General features: G+C 47.7%; 4 protein-coding genes across 4 annotated transcripts; all 4 read right to left on the bottom strand.

Annotated features, from left to right (window-relative positions):
* Window positions 1-4,749: 4,749 nt before the first annotated feature.
* On the bottom strand, window positions 4,750-5,098 carry LAJ45_08599 (uncharacterized protein; the record flags this gene model as incomplete). The annotated part of the gene is made up of 3 exons (XM_046118149.1): window positions 4,750-4,758; window positions 4,831-4,948; window positions 5,013-5,098. 3 exons carry the CDS (start codon window positions 5,096-5,098, stop codon window positions 4,750-4,752), a joined length of 213 nt encoding a protein of 70 aa, XP_045968747.1.
* Window positions 5,099-8,796: 3,698 nt separating this feature from the next.
* On the bottom strand, window positions 8,797-10,286 carry LAJ45_08598 (uncharacterized protein; the record flags this gene model as incomplete). The annotated part of the gene is made up of 5 exons (XM_046118148.1): window positions 8,797-8,919; window positions 9,039-9,454; window positions 9,517-9,589; window positions 9,645-9,779; window positions 9,846-10,286. 5 exons carry the CDS (start codon window positions 10,284-10,286, stop codon window positions 8,797-8,799), a joined length of 1,188 nt encoding a protein of 395 aa, XP_045968746.1.
* Window positions 10,287-12,824: 2,538 nt separating this feature from the next.
* On the bottom strand, window positions 12,825-13,055 carry LAJ45_08597 (uncharacterized protein; the record flags this gene model as incomplete). Its single annotated transcript, XM_046118147.1, has 1 exon — window positions 12,825-13,055. One exon carries the CDS (start codon window positions 13,053-13,055, stop codon window positions 12,825-12,827), a length of 231 nt encoding a protein of 76 aa, XP_045968745.1.
* Window positions 13,056-13,057: 2 nt separating this feature from the next.
* On the bottom strand, window positions 13,058-16,759 carry LAJ45_08596 (uncharacterized protein; the record flags this gene model as incomplete). The annotated part of the gene is made up of 7 exons (XM_046118146.1): window positions 13,058-13,605; window positions 13,677-14,278; window positions 14,330-15,725; window positions 15,811-15,877; window positions 15,942-16,298; window positions 16,386-16,519; window positions 16,696-16,759. 7 exons carry the CDS (start codon window positions 16,757-16,759, stop codon window positions 13,058-13,060), a joined length of 3,168 nt encoding a protein of 1,055 aa, XP_045968744.1.
* Between the last annotated feature and the right edge of the window lie 739 nt (window positions 16,760-17,498).

Here is a 17,498-nt window from a genome sequence, read left to right as displayed (position 1 = left end):
TTTAGGAAATGCTCATGATTTGAAACATGATTGAGACAGAGTCCGAGCTGCGTTTACTAATTATATAGCATTAGTAGATGATCCGGATCCACGGCAACTACTATAATACGTCTCATAAAAGCGACTGTGCGGTCGAATTTCTGTTCGTGGCTTCAAAGTCTTCTAGCTTCAACTGATCAACTGATCAATTCATCAATCAACAACTCCATAATTCAAATATTTGAATTACGGCCGGCGCCCCTATTCGCGATCCCTATTCACCAAGTCTCACCCAAACCCCATAAAATCGTCCCCTTTACCTTTTGTCGCGGACCATCATCAACTACTCTGCTTAAATGTCGAGAATAGTAGCTGTCTGGACAAGACTCCGCACAAAGATCGCGGTAGATGATATCACCTCGAAGCATATCAAAACATTTCTCAAAAACGCCATAGATGGCACAGATAAACTTATGAGGATGTGCGGGGACGCACAATGAACGGCGCGCCTAAATTCGCCAATCTTCCGCTTCAGACTCAAAGGGCGCTGCAAAGAAAGGTGGGCGAACAATATACAAGCCTCTCCGGAGAGACACCGGTACGGAAAGCTCGATCGAAGCTGGTTTTAACCCCCTAAGATATAAAAGGTCAGCACGAAAAGAAATTTCGCAAATGGCGGGTGATGATTGGCCCTGCACCCAGGCTCCCGACATACAATGTTAAGGGTGCACTAGAATATATATGCCGGAACAGCCCTTCAACAAAGTGATTGTTCTGTTTACTCCGCCCAGGAAAGTACTTCCAAGGTCAAGAAGGTTCCAGGCCAGAGCAGCAGGGAAAAGAGAAGCGTAAGGCTTTCATTCATCAACCTGGTTTAAATTGATAGTATAAATTAGTATAAATTGAGATGGCCATGCAATCATGAAATGATTCCGGTTAGTAACAAGAAAGGGATGTAGAATACTGCGGCAGACAGCACCTCTGCGTACATAGTGCCGAACCCTACCAAGGGGCTCAAGGAGATGGGCTTAAACTTAATTATAGCACAGAAAAAGGCATGCTCTGCTCTAGTTATGAAGGGAAATACCAATATCAGCTAAGACTTAAAGGGAAAGAGGAGCAGAGCAGCACGCGGGCGCAGCCCTTCCAGGCTGCTCTTCACAGCTAACAACCCCAAGAGGATCCAATGGTGGTAGTATGGGTACCTGCGACACGACAAATCAAATTATGATGTGAGATACTTCCGGCTGGGATGGTGTATGTTTCAACAGACATAATGTATATGACAAATTTTGCCAAATAAAGAATATAGATACGATTCTCTGCATCAAATGAAGACTTCTGCTGTCTTGACTTTCTCAATGTCGTCAAGCCCCCCCGCAATCAAGGGGGGAGGACCATACCCTCCGTCTGCCCGTGAAGGCGTCTAGGCGGTACGTTCTCGTATTGTAATATTATGATGAAGGAGCAAAGTGTAGTACTACTAAGTCTGGGATTTAGATCTAGATAACCCCATGGCCCATCGATTGGCCAACCGCCCAACCTATCATTGCCAAGTTGAAATGCTACCCGCTCAACTAATGCGGGGTACTCCTACATGAATAGGGCACGCTGCGGCCCGCTTATACATGTATGTCTCCCACAAACCGTTGACCCGCAAAACTTCATAACATACATATATCCTGGCAAAATACAACGTATACATGTAACTAGCTAGTGGACCATATCTATCATACACAAACAGGTTCATCGTTCACGGCCGCAGCTATGGATGTTTCGAATTCGTGCATGGGGTGATAGCTAGTATAAAATGTTTATTGTTGGGGTCAGAGTGAAATCGAGTGATAATAAATGACGCCAATCATTCCGGAACATATCAACTCAGTCAAAACTTTCTAAATTCCCTGTGAGTGGGGTAAAATACCGTTTCTATTACATTATCTTCTCTATATAGTTTCTAACCATAATACTGCATCATTCTCTCCTTGGATATGGGCGTCGATCTAGTAAAACCGTCCGCACAGCCAAATCCTTATTCCGAAGATCAACCACACAACCAAATCTTCCTAAAGCTCAGAGAACCTCGATGAGGGCGTAGAATTAATTTTTCGGCCATCTGTCCCATCAATTATAACCTGTAGAGTACGGTAGTGAGCTGATGATGCTTCGTTGCGTTGTCACACCGAACCCTTTTACCAGATTGACACTAGCTCATAACATATTAGGCCTATGACGACACCGTGATAAACACAATTTTAACGAAAACAGTATACTCCACTAACTTTTAGAGGAGTTTCGCGTGATAAGTTGGTCAATCTTGCACCGCCAGTTGACGGTCCCAGCTAGCTCGTACAATTTGTATGGTGCCATATGTCCTGAAGCCACACGAAGGGATATTATATATCACCAATTAATGAGAAGTGAATCATTGTCACTATATTGGCTCCAGCTTTGGCTGAAACGAAACGAAACGAGGCAAGACATAGCCTAGTCTTGTAGGTACTCATCGTTGCTTCTGTATTAATATAGCCTATCTACCACAACACCTCCTTGCTTATCCAAGCTCATTGCAAGAAGCTCAAAGTTTCTTTGAGGGTAGTGGTCAATACGTACCTCGAGCTCCGGATCCACTGTCTTGATCAAACACTTCCATAAAAATTTCTAGATATACGCAGTTAGCAACATGTACTCACGGCTGTAACAGCTGGGCCACATACATATACAGCCATTTACAGGCATTAACTATTTTAATTCTAGGTGCTCTGGCTTATTCTTAAGCGCTACTTAGCCGATACCTCAGAATCAGTTTTATCAACTTGACGTCAGAGGGAAATATACTCATCTAAGTTCTCATCTGTAGCTATAGTCTAGCTAGGTGGAGGTCGTCTCATATATATAGACGCATTACCTACCCCGTTTGAAACAAATAACAGAATCAATTGTTGCATTAAACTAGAGATGCAATATATCTGAATTGATATTTGTGAAGTAATTTCTCATCAGGAATCTGTTGTCAGTTTATAGCAAAGATCGACTTAACTCTAGTTGGAATATCAGAACACTGTATGATACATGTAGATTAGACATAGGAACACAGTACGAAGTAGCTAATGAAGACAACGTGTTAATAACTAGGACTGTATATAGAGATAACAGAGCACCATCATTACATGTACTTAATTCACTTACACCTTGGATCTTCAGACCGTGCATACATGTATCTATCTGTCCTCATAGTATAATATATGCCACAGTTAGTAGGATACATAATATACAGCAGTGTAATACATCTCTTCCGAAATAACAAAAAACACAGTAACTCAATGAACGGCTTGGACCGTTGGGATGCGCAGATGAATCGAGACAGCTAGCGTCTGTCACCCCCTTTCCGAAAAGAAGAAGAAAAACGGGCATTAACTAACAACTCATAAAACTTTTAGTTATTAGATCATATCGCAATTGGGACCTACAAATACTGAATTCGTTCATCTTGCAATCAGGCCAATGCGGGATCGAGTGATCCTCCATGACTCCAATTACTTCCCAACCATCACCGCGCGTCGCGGAGAAACTAGCAACATGTAGTTACTCACTTCTGCACCTACCTAAATACTAACACCGAAAACTTTCTCTGACCCCGGGCGCAAAAGAAAAAGGAGTGGAGGTTTACGTTATGACATGAACTTACTGTTCTGCTCGCATTGTCTGCCAATGACAAGACTTTGGCTAACCTTTCGGCCGAGCTCGACAATTCGGCCGGGGAGTCTGCACTTGTTTGTACTGCGTGAAGACGAAGTTTATATCGCCACGGTCGAGCATTTAGGTTTCATTGAACTGTTACTCTACTCCCATGACAAACCTGATCGTAAGGCCGGTGTCCGCTTTCAATCAATGGCTACATAGGATGAATGCAGCTCTACATACTCGGCCTTGAGAATTTGATCAGGACCTTAACTAAAACCTCGAAACGCGCGTATGTTCCTGCCCTATCCACGAGTCTAGAATACACAGCACGAAAACAGCCACCCAAGAGCCCAAGATGCCCAAACGCCGCAAACAAAAAAAGCCACCCCAAGAAAGACCTTCCGAAGCGCTCGCCCACAAGTTACAACCAACCCACGCACACAGAACCCCACAAAAACTAACTCACGATAGCACGGGTGTCCCAACACGACCCAGAACCAGAGAACACTTATCGTGACACCTGTCAAGGGAGTTGGCGCACCATGCCCATCCAGCTAGTCTCGCTCTCCAGGTGTGCGGAGGAGGGTCCGAAGCTAAGGGTGTGTATTATTTTTGGATATTCAGCCGCGGTTGGTGTGTGGGTGGTCAGTCATGCACGATGGATGGATGGGTCCAGGGTGTGGATTGATCCGGGCCGTTGCTGCAGGAGAGCCTTGGAAGGGGTAAAGTGCTGATCGCGGAATAACTTCACTTCACTAAGAGAGAGAGAGAAGAAGAGAAAAAAAGTAGAGGTAATTAGGGCATTGTATTTCTAAGAAGTATTACACCCGGCATCAAGACCATTAAACCCATCCATCCACATCCACATCCAATCAAATCCTATTTTCCCCATTACAGTACGCAGGCCAAAGTAGCTGTAAAAAAAAACCGAACCCAGAAAAAAAAATTATAAGAAAAAGAAGAAAAAACCCCCTTTAAAATTGAACACGAAGGAATTTTTATTTCACAAAAAAAGACGCCAGCAGTGACAAACGGACCCACGGATCTCCTCCCCATATTTTCATGTCAAATTGGTGTTGGGTTGATTTACAAGACCTGATAAAAGATAATGATAAGCTTTTTGTTCCTTCTTGGCCGCTAATATGATAAAGAGAAAGAGCTTCTTACCAAGACAAGGCCAGCGGCGACAACGGCTCCCAACATACCGCCGGAGACGGCGTTGTTGAAGGCAGAGCCGGTCTCTGGGTTAGCGGTGGGGGTGGCAGAGGTTGTAGCGTTGGTGGAGCTGTAATATTGATGTTAGAAAACCTGATGGTCTCTCGAGATATTTTCTCTAGAAAAAAACTTACTTTGAACCACCAGTGACGGTAGCGTTCTGGGCAGCAGCAGAGGCCACGAGAGCGGCAAGGGCAACGGCGACGATGTTGAACTGCATTTTGATTTTTGTTTGGGTTTTTTGGGTTGGTTTTTTAGGGTGGTAGTGTTGAGGTTGAGGTGAAGGTGATGAGTTGGGGTAGTAACGAAAGTGGGTGATGAACGATTGTGGTGGTTCGAGGTGATAAAGCGAATGTAGGATGGTGAAGGAAGAGACAGAGAATGGGGGGAAAGGGCCAGTATTTATGAGGCAGATGGTCAGCCCCGTTTGGGGCAAATACAGAGTTTATCAGGGCTGCCCACCCCCATCCCAATCCCATCCATGCACGCTCTACCAACCTTGCCTTACAGGAAGGATCTATCTGGAAACCTCGAGCAGCCAAACACACGCGGCAGCCCTCCCCTTCCTGATGGAGAGGGATGGGGAACCCCCACTGAATTGAAGATGGGCAATTGCTAGCTGTGGCTGCAGGGAAGTCCCCGGCCAGCTTGCCCAGTGGATATGGGCTGGGATGGGATCATGGAAGCTCGTGGTTGGTTGCCACACACACTCTCATACATGCGCATGCAACTGCAACCTGAAATTCAGGTGAAGGGTGGCATCTCATCTCTCTGGTTCTGTCTTGTCATGTCCTGTCTTGTCGCTTACAGGTAGGCAGGCAGATTGGAAGTGCTGCACGACTCGTCGAATACCTAGGCAAAATGCAAAAAAGGCTTACTTTTTTACTATGGGATTACTCGGAGCTTGATCTGGACCTCGCTGCATGATACTATCACCATCCAACTGCTATATTCTAAAAGCGCGAAATTCGAAATTCAAATCTCTCCTGTTCAGTGTTACCTACTGCTAAGGCAACCCGGTTTATGAGCCGGAAAGTAAAGCACTCTACTCTAGAGTAGGGTGCTTAAAATAGAATTTTATCGAGAAAAGACAGGTGGTGGTGGTACTGGAGCCGGCAAGACCGCAGATCGAGAGGCAGAAAAGAAAAGAGTTGTTACTCTAACTTAGTAGTGGCACACCACCACGAATTTCGGTGTGATTTCCTTTGTTAGCAGGCAAGCAAACACAAGTCTTGAAGGCTGGTGGTGGATGTGGCTGCTTCTGCTACGGCAGGAAGGCTCTGCCGGCTGAATCGAATCGAAACCAGCCAGGAACCTGAAAGAACGCAACAAGCAAAGAAAACAGAAAAAGTAAAAATATTCTCGAAGAAGAGGACGACCATCCATGCAAAACCCGGCATTCCCTGTCCTTCCAATATTCAAAGTGGAAGGCTGGGCACTCACCCAGGCTAAAGGTCCTGATTGGCTGAAATGGCCTTTTTGGTGCAAGTGTCTTATCGCTGTGATGAGATGCGAAATGGAAAACCAAACTGGTTGGTTGAACGAAGGAGGGAAACCATATCCCCTAACCCTTTGTTTCCCCCTTGAGCGGATTTTTAATAATTTGCATATGCGGAGGTAGGGTAGGGACCCCTTTTGGGGTGATCGCAAACAAGTCTAGCCAGTCTCCCTGCATAATTGTTGCCCTTTTGGCAGCGGCCCTGGTCGGGTTGTGCAATTTGATATCACCGCATGAATGATGAATCTCACATCTCAGTAAGCCCGGCTGGCTATCGTGAGATAAAATATTATTACGATGAGCGAAGCGAGCGCGTACGGTAATACGGAATTCATCCTCTTTCCCTCTCTCCGAGCTGTCTGGACAGGCCGTTGTTTATCGTGTGCTACGTTACAATCTGGACCTTGGGGGGAAAACAAGCTCGTATCGACTTTTGTTTATCCTTCCCATGTACGAGTAGCTGCTACTCTAGTCGATGGTCGATGGAGCAATCAATTACTACTCTAGAGTACTCTAGAGTGCCCTGCTGGCTGGGCCCAATTTCGCTTACGACGCAAGCCCGTTCACAAGAGTTTCGTGACGGCGGCATGCGTGTTGATCTTTGCGGGAGAGTTGGGACCCTTCGACCACTGAAAAACCCGCATGCACGACAGGTAGGGACTTCGGAGAAAGGCTAAGTTCTAGTGAGATTTTCATTCTTCTTGGACAGGTATGGATGTTACAGGAGTCACTATGGATCTACCCTCCAGACAGGAACCTTCGAAATGGCATTGTGCGCCAAGGCTGGGACGAGACAAATAAGGCTGAAGAAATGTTTAAAGGGTGGGGGGGGGGTTGTCCGATTTAGCTGCCAAGAATGCGGAATTTATTATTTTTAAAACGCTGCTCCTGTTGATCATGATGGTCATGACGGTGGAAGATCTTCATGAGCGCCGGCCGTGTCCGGCTCAACAACTATATTCTGAGTAACTGACAGACAACCGTCGATATGAAATAACGATGGCTGGATGATCGCGGAGAGAAGGAGGTGAGGGAAGGAAGGATGTTGGTTGGCCGGTCAACTATGCGGTCAATATCCGACCGAAAACGAAGTAATAATACTCCATAGAATTAAAGGAGAGAAATATGATCTAGAGTATGTGAGTAAAGCAGAGGGGGAAACATACTCACATACTCGCTTTACCTACAGCCACTCATCAAAAGTGTTCGTGATATGGTTTTAATGTCAGTGCGCAGTGTGGCGCACCCGTAATACTGATGTTATTAAATTAAAGTTGAGATTCAAACAACGAAAAATATATAATATAGTTTGTGACTACGTATAAAAAGAAGATAGGTCATTGATCTTATTCTTCATTAATTTGGGCGCCATTGGTCACTGGGAAAGTCTTCACTTGGGGGGTTCTTGATGGTCCGCCGTGGTTACATATGGAGAAATGTCTCACTCCGAAATCGGAATCACGAACACTTTTGCAGAGTGGCTGTACCTCTGCTCTCTGCTCCGAATGACGACGAGTACAGCTTACGCGTTTTACTAGAGGAGCAGAGAAAGGATCGCTATGTTCTGCGAGCTCTTAAAGATCATACACGCGTTTTCGAATGCCATGCCTATCGATGACTAATATAATTGGCGGCTGCGCGTATCTGGCATGAGCGGGCATAGGACACAAGGGTAGAACGGGTATAAGACTGCATGTGTCTTAGAGTAGATTCTTCTATTCTCATCATTCATCCTTCTGTAGGAATGCCCCGTCCCGTTATCGAGTAGTCGATCGCCTTACTCGTAAACTACATGTATCTACTCAAGTGGATACAACAAATTGCCAACAGCGTGGGTTGGAAAGCTACCTACCTATCTGACGACGTATGCGTTCGTCCGGAATCTCGTGTTTTTGCTCTATTTTAGGTACGGGAAATAGCTCTTGAAAGAGCCTAGAACATACGATCTGTTGCGTGTCCCCATGATACCTAGGGAGCATTATATAATTATGTGAGAGTTCATATCAGAAATGACTTGCTCGGGGGTAAACAATCTACTTACTCTACGACTAGATAGCCCTCAGCTGAGTTGGGGATGAACCTGCAATCTTGGACCAGGATCGCTAAATGCTCTACTATTGGCCGGTTAACGACTGTCCCACACGAGTGAGGGACTGTGATCTGGACTTCCTTCACTTGCACTTTCAAGGCTAGATTTTGAGACATTCACAGTTACCGTAAGTCTGCGTTATCGCTCTTTTTTATTTGTTTTTATTTACAACTTGCTAGAGTAGGTAGCCTACATAATGATACAATATCTAATAGTATCATTTGTATCCCGATTTTTGCCGCCAACTCATCAATCAAGCCACAAAAGAAAAAACACAGCAGCAGTGTGCCTTTGCCTTAAGAGTTGCCCGGATCGTGAATGGATGGAAATCTTACACGAGCGAATTGATATAATTCTCGATGTTCGTGTATCCATTCCCAAACTTGTACCCAGCAGCATCATTGACTGCGGGGTTCAGGCCATTCGCCGATTCCCACGCATCAGGCATGCCGTCCTAAAAATATACAAAACCACAATCAGTATCGTCGTCACTATCAATGCAACCCACAACAACACTTATCCGCCCAATAGTCGAAAACAATAATTTCGCAACATCTAGGAAGATTTACTCACCCCATCAGTGTCCACTGGCGCCGTCCCCGCTGCAACAGTCCCGGCCCCCGAAAACGGCGAGGTGTTCTCATTCGTCAGGATCTGCCCCAACGTACCCAAGCTCTTGAGCTCCGTGATGTACCGTTCATCCACGCTGTCACGCACCTTGCTCGCTCCCGCGCCCGCAACAATCGCATTGAAGAGGTCAGTGGTGGGCGTCAGCACGGTGGCGACGGTGGGGTAGTTGTATCTACTGGTCACAAAGTCGACGGTCGTGTACTCGCTCTCGGGGATGAGTGTTGGGTTGAGGACGCCGTCTGCGTTGAGGTCCTGGTAGTTGTTGGCCGCATAAACGTGGAAGTTGAGGTTTCCGCGTGTAAACGGGGCAATGGTCGTCGATGGCCCGGAAATGAAGAGGTTGTTGATGATGTTTGCGTCTGCGGGGTGTCGGGTTAGTATGGACTGTGCGGGCCGGCCGGCGGGTATGAGCGGGACTTACAAGATGCGCCGTCAGAGTCACCGAGGATGTATCCGCCTCCGCCTCCCCAGTTATAGACGACATTGTTGATGAACTTTGCACCGTTAGATCGATTGGGCTTCCTTCCACACAAGGAGAGGAAACCTTACCTCGTTGACACCTTTCACCTTCGGGTTCCGGGTGTGATTATCCACATACAGTGTTCTTATGATACTCACCCCACCATCCGTCTGTATCAACCCGCCGCACGAATGGGTCTGCAGCCCCATAGCGATCATCGAGTTCTGAATCGTGATGTTGATTGCCTCATTTCCGCTAATACTGAAATTCTCGTCGCGGCCCCAGCTCACCGACACATGGTCAAAGATCATATCATGCCCCTCCGCAATCCCCACCGCATCCTTCCCGCTGGTGCCCCCGCTCCCCATGCGGAACCTTATGTACCGCACAATCACGTGGTCCGCATTTGAGAAACTCACGCCATCGCCGTAGACGGTAATCCCGCCGCCGGGTGCTGTCTGCCCGGCGATTGTCTGCCGGCTGAGGAATACGAGGCGGCTGTTGATGTTGATCACGCCGCCGACGGCGAAGACGATGGTACGGTTGGAGACGCTGATGGCGTCGCGGAGTGAGCCTGTGCCGCTGTCGTTGAGGTTGGTGACGACGTAGACGGGGCCGCCGCGGCCGCCGGTGGAGAGCGCGCCGAAGCCTTCGGCGCCGGGGAAGGCAACGAGGGAGAGTGCGGTGGGGATGAGCGCGGCGAGCGCGATGAGAGTGGTGGGGAACTTCATGATATGATAGGCTCCGTAGGTGGATTTACTAACTAACCTACTATCTGAGGTATCTGTGAGGAAGCTGGCACTAACGGGTTTTATAATGAACTCCAAAACCCATTATAGGAGATATATCTGAGAGCTTTTCCAATCATTGAGTCACTTTGGCTGTGAAAAAAGCTTCGTTCCATTGCCCCATAGTAGGAGGTCATGGGTGAATTCTATGTACGAACGGTTCCAACGCACCGCTACTCCGATTCTGCAACGGCTTCTTTGTAGCAGCTGGGGGAGGCGGGGGAATGTTTCAAAAGCTTGATCGACGATGTCGGGTTGATGGGTACCGAAAAGCACTGGCACGGTCCGATTACAGAAGGATCAGATGGGTTTGCGCTTGCTTTCAATACATAAAGTCAGTGATTATCGCGCGCGCATGTGAATGTGAGGTCGGAGACAAATAGTGGGTTGATTATGATTGAGCTCGGTGTTTGTCAGCTATGTAGCTAGAGCTACTTAGCTAGAGCTACGTAGCTAGTTTGTAGCTCCTCGTAGCTGTATGGTATATAGCAATAGTTAGATTAGGATATTGTATCCTTCAAAGTATTAATCAGGCTAAAATTAATGATGCTATGATATTTTATCCTTCTCATCTTACCAAATAAACATGAATCCTTAAATCAAAACCACTAAGTTAAATACCGAGAACCCAACCCGGACGGGGAAGGCGGGAACTAATCAAAAGCTATACCTCCAGTTCCTCCCTCTTCAATTACTTACCCAATACACCACGACTCCCACGTGCACCGTTTATATAAATCTGGGCTGAAATGTCAATCCAACCCCCAATACTACAAGTCCTCCAAAGCAAGGAAAACCTCCCCTCCATCAAAAGGGCCATTCCACCAACCCAGAATATGTACCTACTCTACAGTACCGAGAGTATGTACTCTACCTGCCACGGTCCGTCATCCCTAAACCCTGGCCCGTGCTGGGGTCCTCGGAGCTCCTGCGCGAGAGAAATAGGCAGGAGCTTTGGACAGGGTTAGGGTTGGGATGTCGGAGGGAAGGAGGGAGGGTAAATGAGGTGGGGGAGGATATGGGATGGTTTATGGAATGAGCAGAGTTTCTTGATTGCTGGATAGGGGGTGATGTGGGCGAGATGGGTACGGTTTCTTGCTACCGGGAGAGAAAGGAGAGTGTTGGGGACCCTAACCCTGGTGTGTTGGGTGGGTGCGAGTGATGGGTCGTGACGGGTTGGGTTGCCTGTTGCTCGCACAATGGCTGCCAGAGCAGATTGTAAAGATCTCTCTCTCCCGCCATTGATTGCAGATAACATCTAGAGGGATAAAGAGATTCTCTGGGCCAAGGTCACTCCGTCTCGGCGTCTGCTTTAGTGTAGCATAGCTATGGGGTTGATGCCTGCTGTATTCTATTCAATGGTGAGGGCGCCATTCAGGTGCAGGCTTAGGTTTTTCGGTACATACATGTATTCTTTTATAGTACAGTAGGGGTTCCTTTGGACGTGAATGTGTATGAAAGATCTGGAGACATGGCCGTAATATTTGAATTCATATACTTATACTGCGTTGCGCAGTGCGTGCATATATAAACTTGACACAATTTCTGTTCCGTTTCTGTCTCCATATTTCCACCCTTCTTTCTTGTCCTTTGAGTATCCTTTGAGCTTCTTCTTATTCCTCCATAAACACAATCGGCCGTGAATTCCATTATCGTCGCACATTAAGTTTCTCCCTCCCCTCCTTACCCCCCGGCACGGACAACACCACCTCGAATCTGTGTTTGTGCAGAGAGGCCAGACCAGACCATAAAACAGAGGCAAGAGCGAAGATACAGCGGGTAGGGGTATAATTCCCACTCCAATCTTCCTCCCCATAAGTAAACAAAATAATAAAAAAAAAGCGGGTAGGGGAGCTAGAAAGGAAGAAAGAAAAAAAAAGAGGTAGAAACAGAAAGAAAATAATAGAAAGAAAAAAAAATTACCGAATAATACACACATAAAAGTTATTGACTAGACTAGCTACCACAAGAATGTATAAAAATGTATCTCGACTCTGATAGGATTTTCAAGTTTGCATATAAGCAAGAAACAACAACAACGGTTTCCCAACGGCCTCCTCCTGCTCCATCCGCGTCCGTTGTGCGTGTCCGTATCCGTAGTCCGTGTCTTTACCAGCCTAGGCCTCTGATCATGTCCCGTCAATCACATATCCTACCTACTCCCTTCCCTAAACCCGACAACTAAAGAGACATCCCGACAAGAAAGAAAAAAAATAATACTTGATACAAAAACGCACACAAAAAGCAAACCCCCGATACAATGCGTCATAACCCTAATTAATCCATGTTCCTCCGACCTCTCTTGAGCCGGAAAAAAACCATGTAGAAGCAGAAAAAAGAGAAAAGAGAAAAGCTAAAACATCTCAGACACTTAATAAAGAAAAGAAAAAAACAAGTTTCAAATAAATCATCCATCAACTACTCCATAGGTCCCAAAGTCCATTCCCCCCTTCGCATCGCGGGCCCAATTGCAAATCATTTCTATCGGTCCAACTGCGGCGCTCTATGCAGCCTCGCTCCCGTCGAAACCCTCTTCTGCAGCCTCTCCTTCTCCTTCTGCTGGCGCTCGCGCATGCTCGACGTCCCACTGCCCATGCTCAGGCTCGTGTTGCTCTCATACTTCTCCGTGTTGAGTCGCGACGCATCGCTGTTGCTCTGAGTCACTGGAGTCCGCTTGGCGGTCTTCACGGCTAGGTAGTTCTTGGCTGCCATGCTTAGGCCGCCCGCTGGTAGGGGAAGGGAATCTCTCCGCCGTTCTGCAAGAGAAGCTCGGCGACGGGGAATGTTACTGGGTTGAGAGGGGGGCTGGAGGGGCCAGGTGATAGCTCGTTGCTTGAGGTAGACTGCGGGTCGGCCGCAAAGAGGGCGAGGAATATCGCATGGATCGATGTGGCTGGGTCAACAGTATTCGGGCTTCCATGAAGAGCGAGCGCATAGAGGCAGCCAGCAATATCATTTCTCTTGACAGCGTCAAGAACGGATTCATCTGGCGACGCAAACTGCGAGAGTGTCGGCGAAAGAGGCTGGACCCATGCACGATCAACGTATTTCGATGTGATAAACTTAAGACGTGTCTCTCTGGACGATCTAGGGTCGGGTCGCTGGTTTGGATCCAGCCTGGCCTCCCAGACGGAGTTTGAGACCTTGTTTCCGATTTGGCAAAGAAGCTCAATCAAGTCCGGGGTAAACGACGTGACGTCGAGTGTGAGTGAGCGAACTTTCGAGATGTGGGTTCCGAGGGAGCGATGAAGACCACTGCATTCTATACACACACGCAAAAAAAAGGTAAGATGAGACGAATGCAGCTACGCAACACACTCCGGGAACACATACCTATGCACAAGACTATGCCCAAATTGATTGAAACCCACTCCGTCTTGACCTGACTACCACAATCCGCACAGCTGCTGTTGCACGGATCCGCCTCCCGCACCATCTGCAGCAGCTTCTCCGGATCCTCACCAAAATTACTACTATTACGCCTCGGGTTAATCGGCCTTGCACCAACGGTGGTGCGTCTATAAACACTATTATTTGCAGAATTAGAGTACGACATTGGGTTGGTGCCGTGCACCGAGTGGTGGTAATGCGGCGCCTTCCCGGTCAGTGCAGTTTGAATATTCTTGAGCTTATCGGGGCCGTCGTTGCTTTCGACGTGGGAGGTGTCGAAATTCCGTACAGACCCGCTACCCTCAATAGTACTCTTTACTGCATTATTAACAGCTCCTATCCAGGTGTTCATATCATCCTCTGAAGTTGCCTGGTAAACACGCTTATACTGTGGCGTGACGACTTCGAAGCAAAAGCGTCTATCCGAATTCCGTGCTTCGCGTACCGATGCCATCTTGAGATTTATGGGGTCGTTGTGGAGATCCAACTTCTGCTTCCAGTTTGAATATTCATATAGCTGTCCTCCAGCCAGAACCACCCAATATCTTGGGTTGTGGTCAGTCATTGCCGACAATGGGTTGAGTTGGTATACATACTTATGCCATGCTTGTTTGTTTAGGCCTTTGGGGTCCGCATGACTACCGGGCCTACTGAGGGCCCAGAGTAGACCCTCCTTACGGCGCTCAGATTCACCATTGGTAACTCCGAGTCCAGTGTACTCCTTCTCCTGAAGATCTCGTATACCTTTGAACTTGCTGCTTTGGCTCGGAGAGCTCAGTAGTGAAGACGTGGAGTTCGCTGTAAGTCCATGACCATGCCCTGGTTGTGGTGGAGACATGCTACCCTCTGGCCCTGTCTCGCTACCGGAGGACACCGCCCTGACACTGCTGGTACCTACACCCAATTTCTCAAATCCCTTATTGTGACCAAGTATATCACCGGGAGTTGATCCGTAATAAAGCGAGTTAGAGGTAGTCATCACCGGAGGTGGAATAAACGGGGGAACACTGTCAGGCTCAGTATAATTCTTATCACTCTTCTCCAAAACCCGCCTTCGCTCCTCGCGCTCCGTCCTCTGAACCTGAAACTCCTTCTCCGACTCCTTCACCTCGAAGCTCAATGCTTCCAGCTGCGGCATGAGCTCCTGTACTCTCTTGGCGGTGGCTAGATAGCTCTTTGCCTGTGCATCCGCGAATTTAGTAAGCTGTGAAAGGACCTCCTGCTCCTTCCTCCCACCATGCAAATCCTGCATGAACGTGCAATAGTCGAATCTCTTCAGCTCAAAGTTCTTGCGTTTACTCTGGTACTTTGTCTCGCTGTCGAGCTTCTTCTTCTCCTTTGCCGAGTCGTTTCGGATACCCAGGTACCTGCTGACGTAGTTGTAATAATCCCTACTTTCCTCCTCAAAGTCCTTCTTCTTGGCTTCTGCCTGCTTGATATCAATGTTATACAGCCTTGTTAGAGGGTCGATAATCAATTTCTGAAGACTTGCTTCATTCTGCCTCTCAAATAGCAAAATCTCCCGATACGTGCGCTCAAAGTAATGATCCAACGCCGGCTGAATACCAGAAGCATTCCCTGAACTAGCTGCGTCCCGCAGAGCGTCCATAAACCCGCTGACCGCGTCATTGCAGAACGTCTGTGCTTGACGGGCCTGCTCCGCCCTCTTCAACACCTTCTTCATCTTTGTTCGCAGGGTCCCAGTTTTCTGCTCGAGACTCTTGATTGTAGCCCTAAACAGCGGTCCATCTTCCGCCATCGCGCTGTCTACCGGTCGCGGGCAATTATCTACCTTGACCGAAGGCGCAGGCGTAAGTGAGGCGAGTGTTGAGCCATCGAATGTATCTATTAGCGGAGATGGCGGCTCGTCAGGCGAGTTCTCGTTAGCCCTGAACTCTGGAGAATTGCCAGAGATAGTTCGCAACCTCGGCGGAAAACCGACGGTGAATTCCGAACCAGGTAGCGGCGAAGGGGGACAGAATCTTGGTGCGTCTAGAATTAGGAAAAGAAAAGAAAAATATTAGTATCCATGTTTGAATCGACTGTTTATGGGAGGAGGGGGGCGATATGTGCTTACTTTGGACCCAAAATGAAAACTGGGCCAAGGTCGACAGCTTGTGTGCTCGTTGGTCATATTCCAAGAACTGAGCACCTTCAATTAGCTTCTTCGGCAGTGCACGCTTTGTGGGAAAGGCAACTGATCCATACACTACAAGTGTTCCTCCACCCAACACCTCTCCGCTCCTCGGCGCCTTGTGGGGGTCTCCACCTCCACTTCCACTCGAACTCTATTGAGTTAGAACCCTCGGTGCAGAAATCGCCTATCAGGTTGACATTAGGGTTCTTGTGTAGGTTCGGGTCTGCGTGGAACTCCCGGGTAACAAGGTTCTCGAGATCTCTGCCATTAGATGCGATAGCAAACGTCAGCCCACTAATGTTTGTGTCGGCAACTGTTCCCTTGGCGGGATCCCCTCGCTGCCTTATGTTAAACTTGAAGTTAAAGAAGAGGTCGTCTTCATTGGATAGCTTTAATAATAACGGAGTTTGAGATTGTGGGTCCGGATCCTAAAAACTCTACGAGTCAGAAACGCACACCACACATGGGACTGCCTACGAGAGTATAAGCTCGAGGGAGGTTTTATTTTCTCGGACCTGTACGAACTCCACCAACGACTCATCGCCCAGATCCTTCTTTGCGGTAATTTTCGTGGACGGGAACGAGTTTGGCCCAATCTTCAAAACAATTCTCTGGCGCGCATTTGTAATCACCAGAGATGCAATTGACACTGTGAGACCCCAACAAGAGCAAGCAAAAAAAATCGCAGCGGCAACAAACGGTCAGCGGTGTGTTGCGCAGATAGGAAAGATGTTCGCATGCGGTTGTGTCTGAAAAGAAAAAAAAAAAGAGAAAGAGACAAAGCGACAAACCGCAAGAGAAGAGAGATAAACCCGGGGTGCATACGTCTAAATTGATCACTTAAATACAAAGTTGGCCCATCCTCGAGCTTCCCACTCACGTTGCCCATGATGGCGGCGACGGCCGAGACGTGCCTACTAAGAGACTTTCCACCTGTATATGAGAAATGGGGCTTCTTTGGCGCTTCGTGTGGTCAGGTATGAGGAGGAGAAGGGCAGTTAGTTCGGTCTATTAGATGGGTGCTGTATCGTAGCCGGCCGATGAATATGGCGGGGGGTGATGCTCTAGTCTCGCTGTTTAGGTTTGTTTGTCTTTGTTCCTAGAACAAGAACATCCGAATACAAGTAAATAGTTGATAGAAGGGGAAAAACAAGTAATACGATTAGTAGAAAGGGCCCAGCTGTAGACGGGCTACTGGACAATAAGAGGATGAGGAAGACTGATATGTAGTAGTTCTGTAGTTGAAGTGATGGGGGAGGAGGAGGTTTGTGTGAAATGGGGGGTGAGTGGACCCGCAGCTGCGGTGATGTCGGTGGGACGGAGGAGGTCGTTTGAGGGTTGGGATTTAGGGCCGGTGGGTCACCTGCTTTCTGCCACCTTTGGTATCCTATCGATGTGATGGATATGACGGGGGGGGGGGTGGATGTGAGAAGATGGATGGATGGAAGAAGCAACGATGGAGGGGTTCCTGTCTCGGCAAACTACATACATATAGGTCGATGAGGTCCACTCTATTGCTGCAGCGTACGTGTGGGTAATATATTCTGCTGTAGGTACCTTTTTCCTGTCTCGATCAATCAAATTGTCAAGCTCGATGATGTCCGGTTGAGTTCGGATCACAACTTGTA

The sequence above is a fragment of the Morchella importuna genome (assembly GCF_003444635.1).
Source record: "Morchella importuna strain M04M26 chromosome Unknown Morimp01GS030, whole genome shotgun sequence".
NCBI classification, from domain to species: Eukaryota; Fungi; Ascomycota; class Pezizomycetes; order Pezizales; family Morchellaceae; genus Morchella; species Morchella importuna.
The sequence above is the reverse complement of the archived record's forward strand: the minus strand, read 5'-3'. Positions and strand labels throughout refer to the sequence as shown.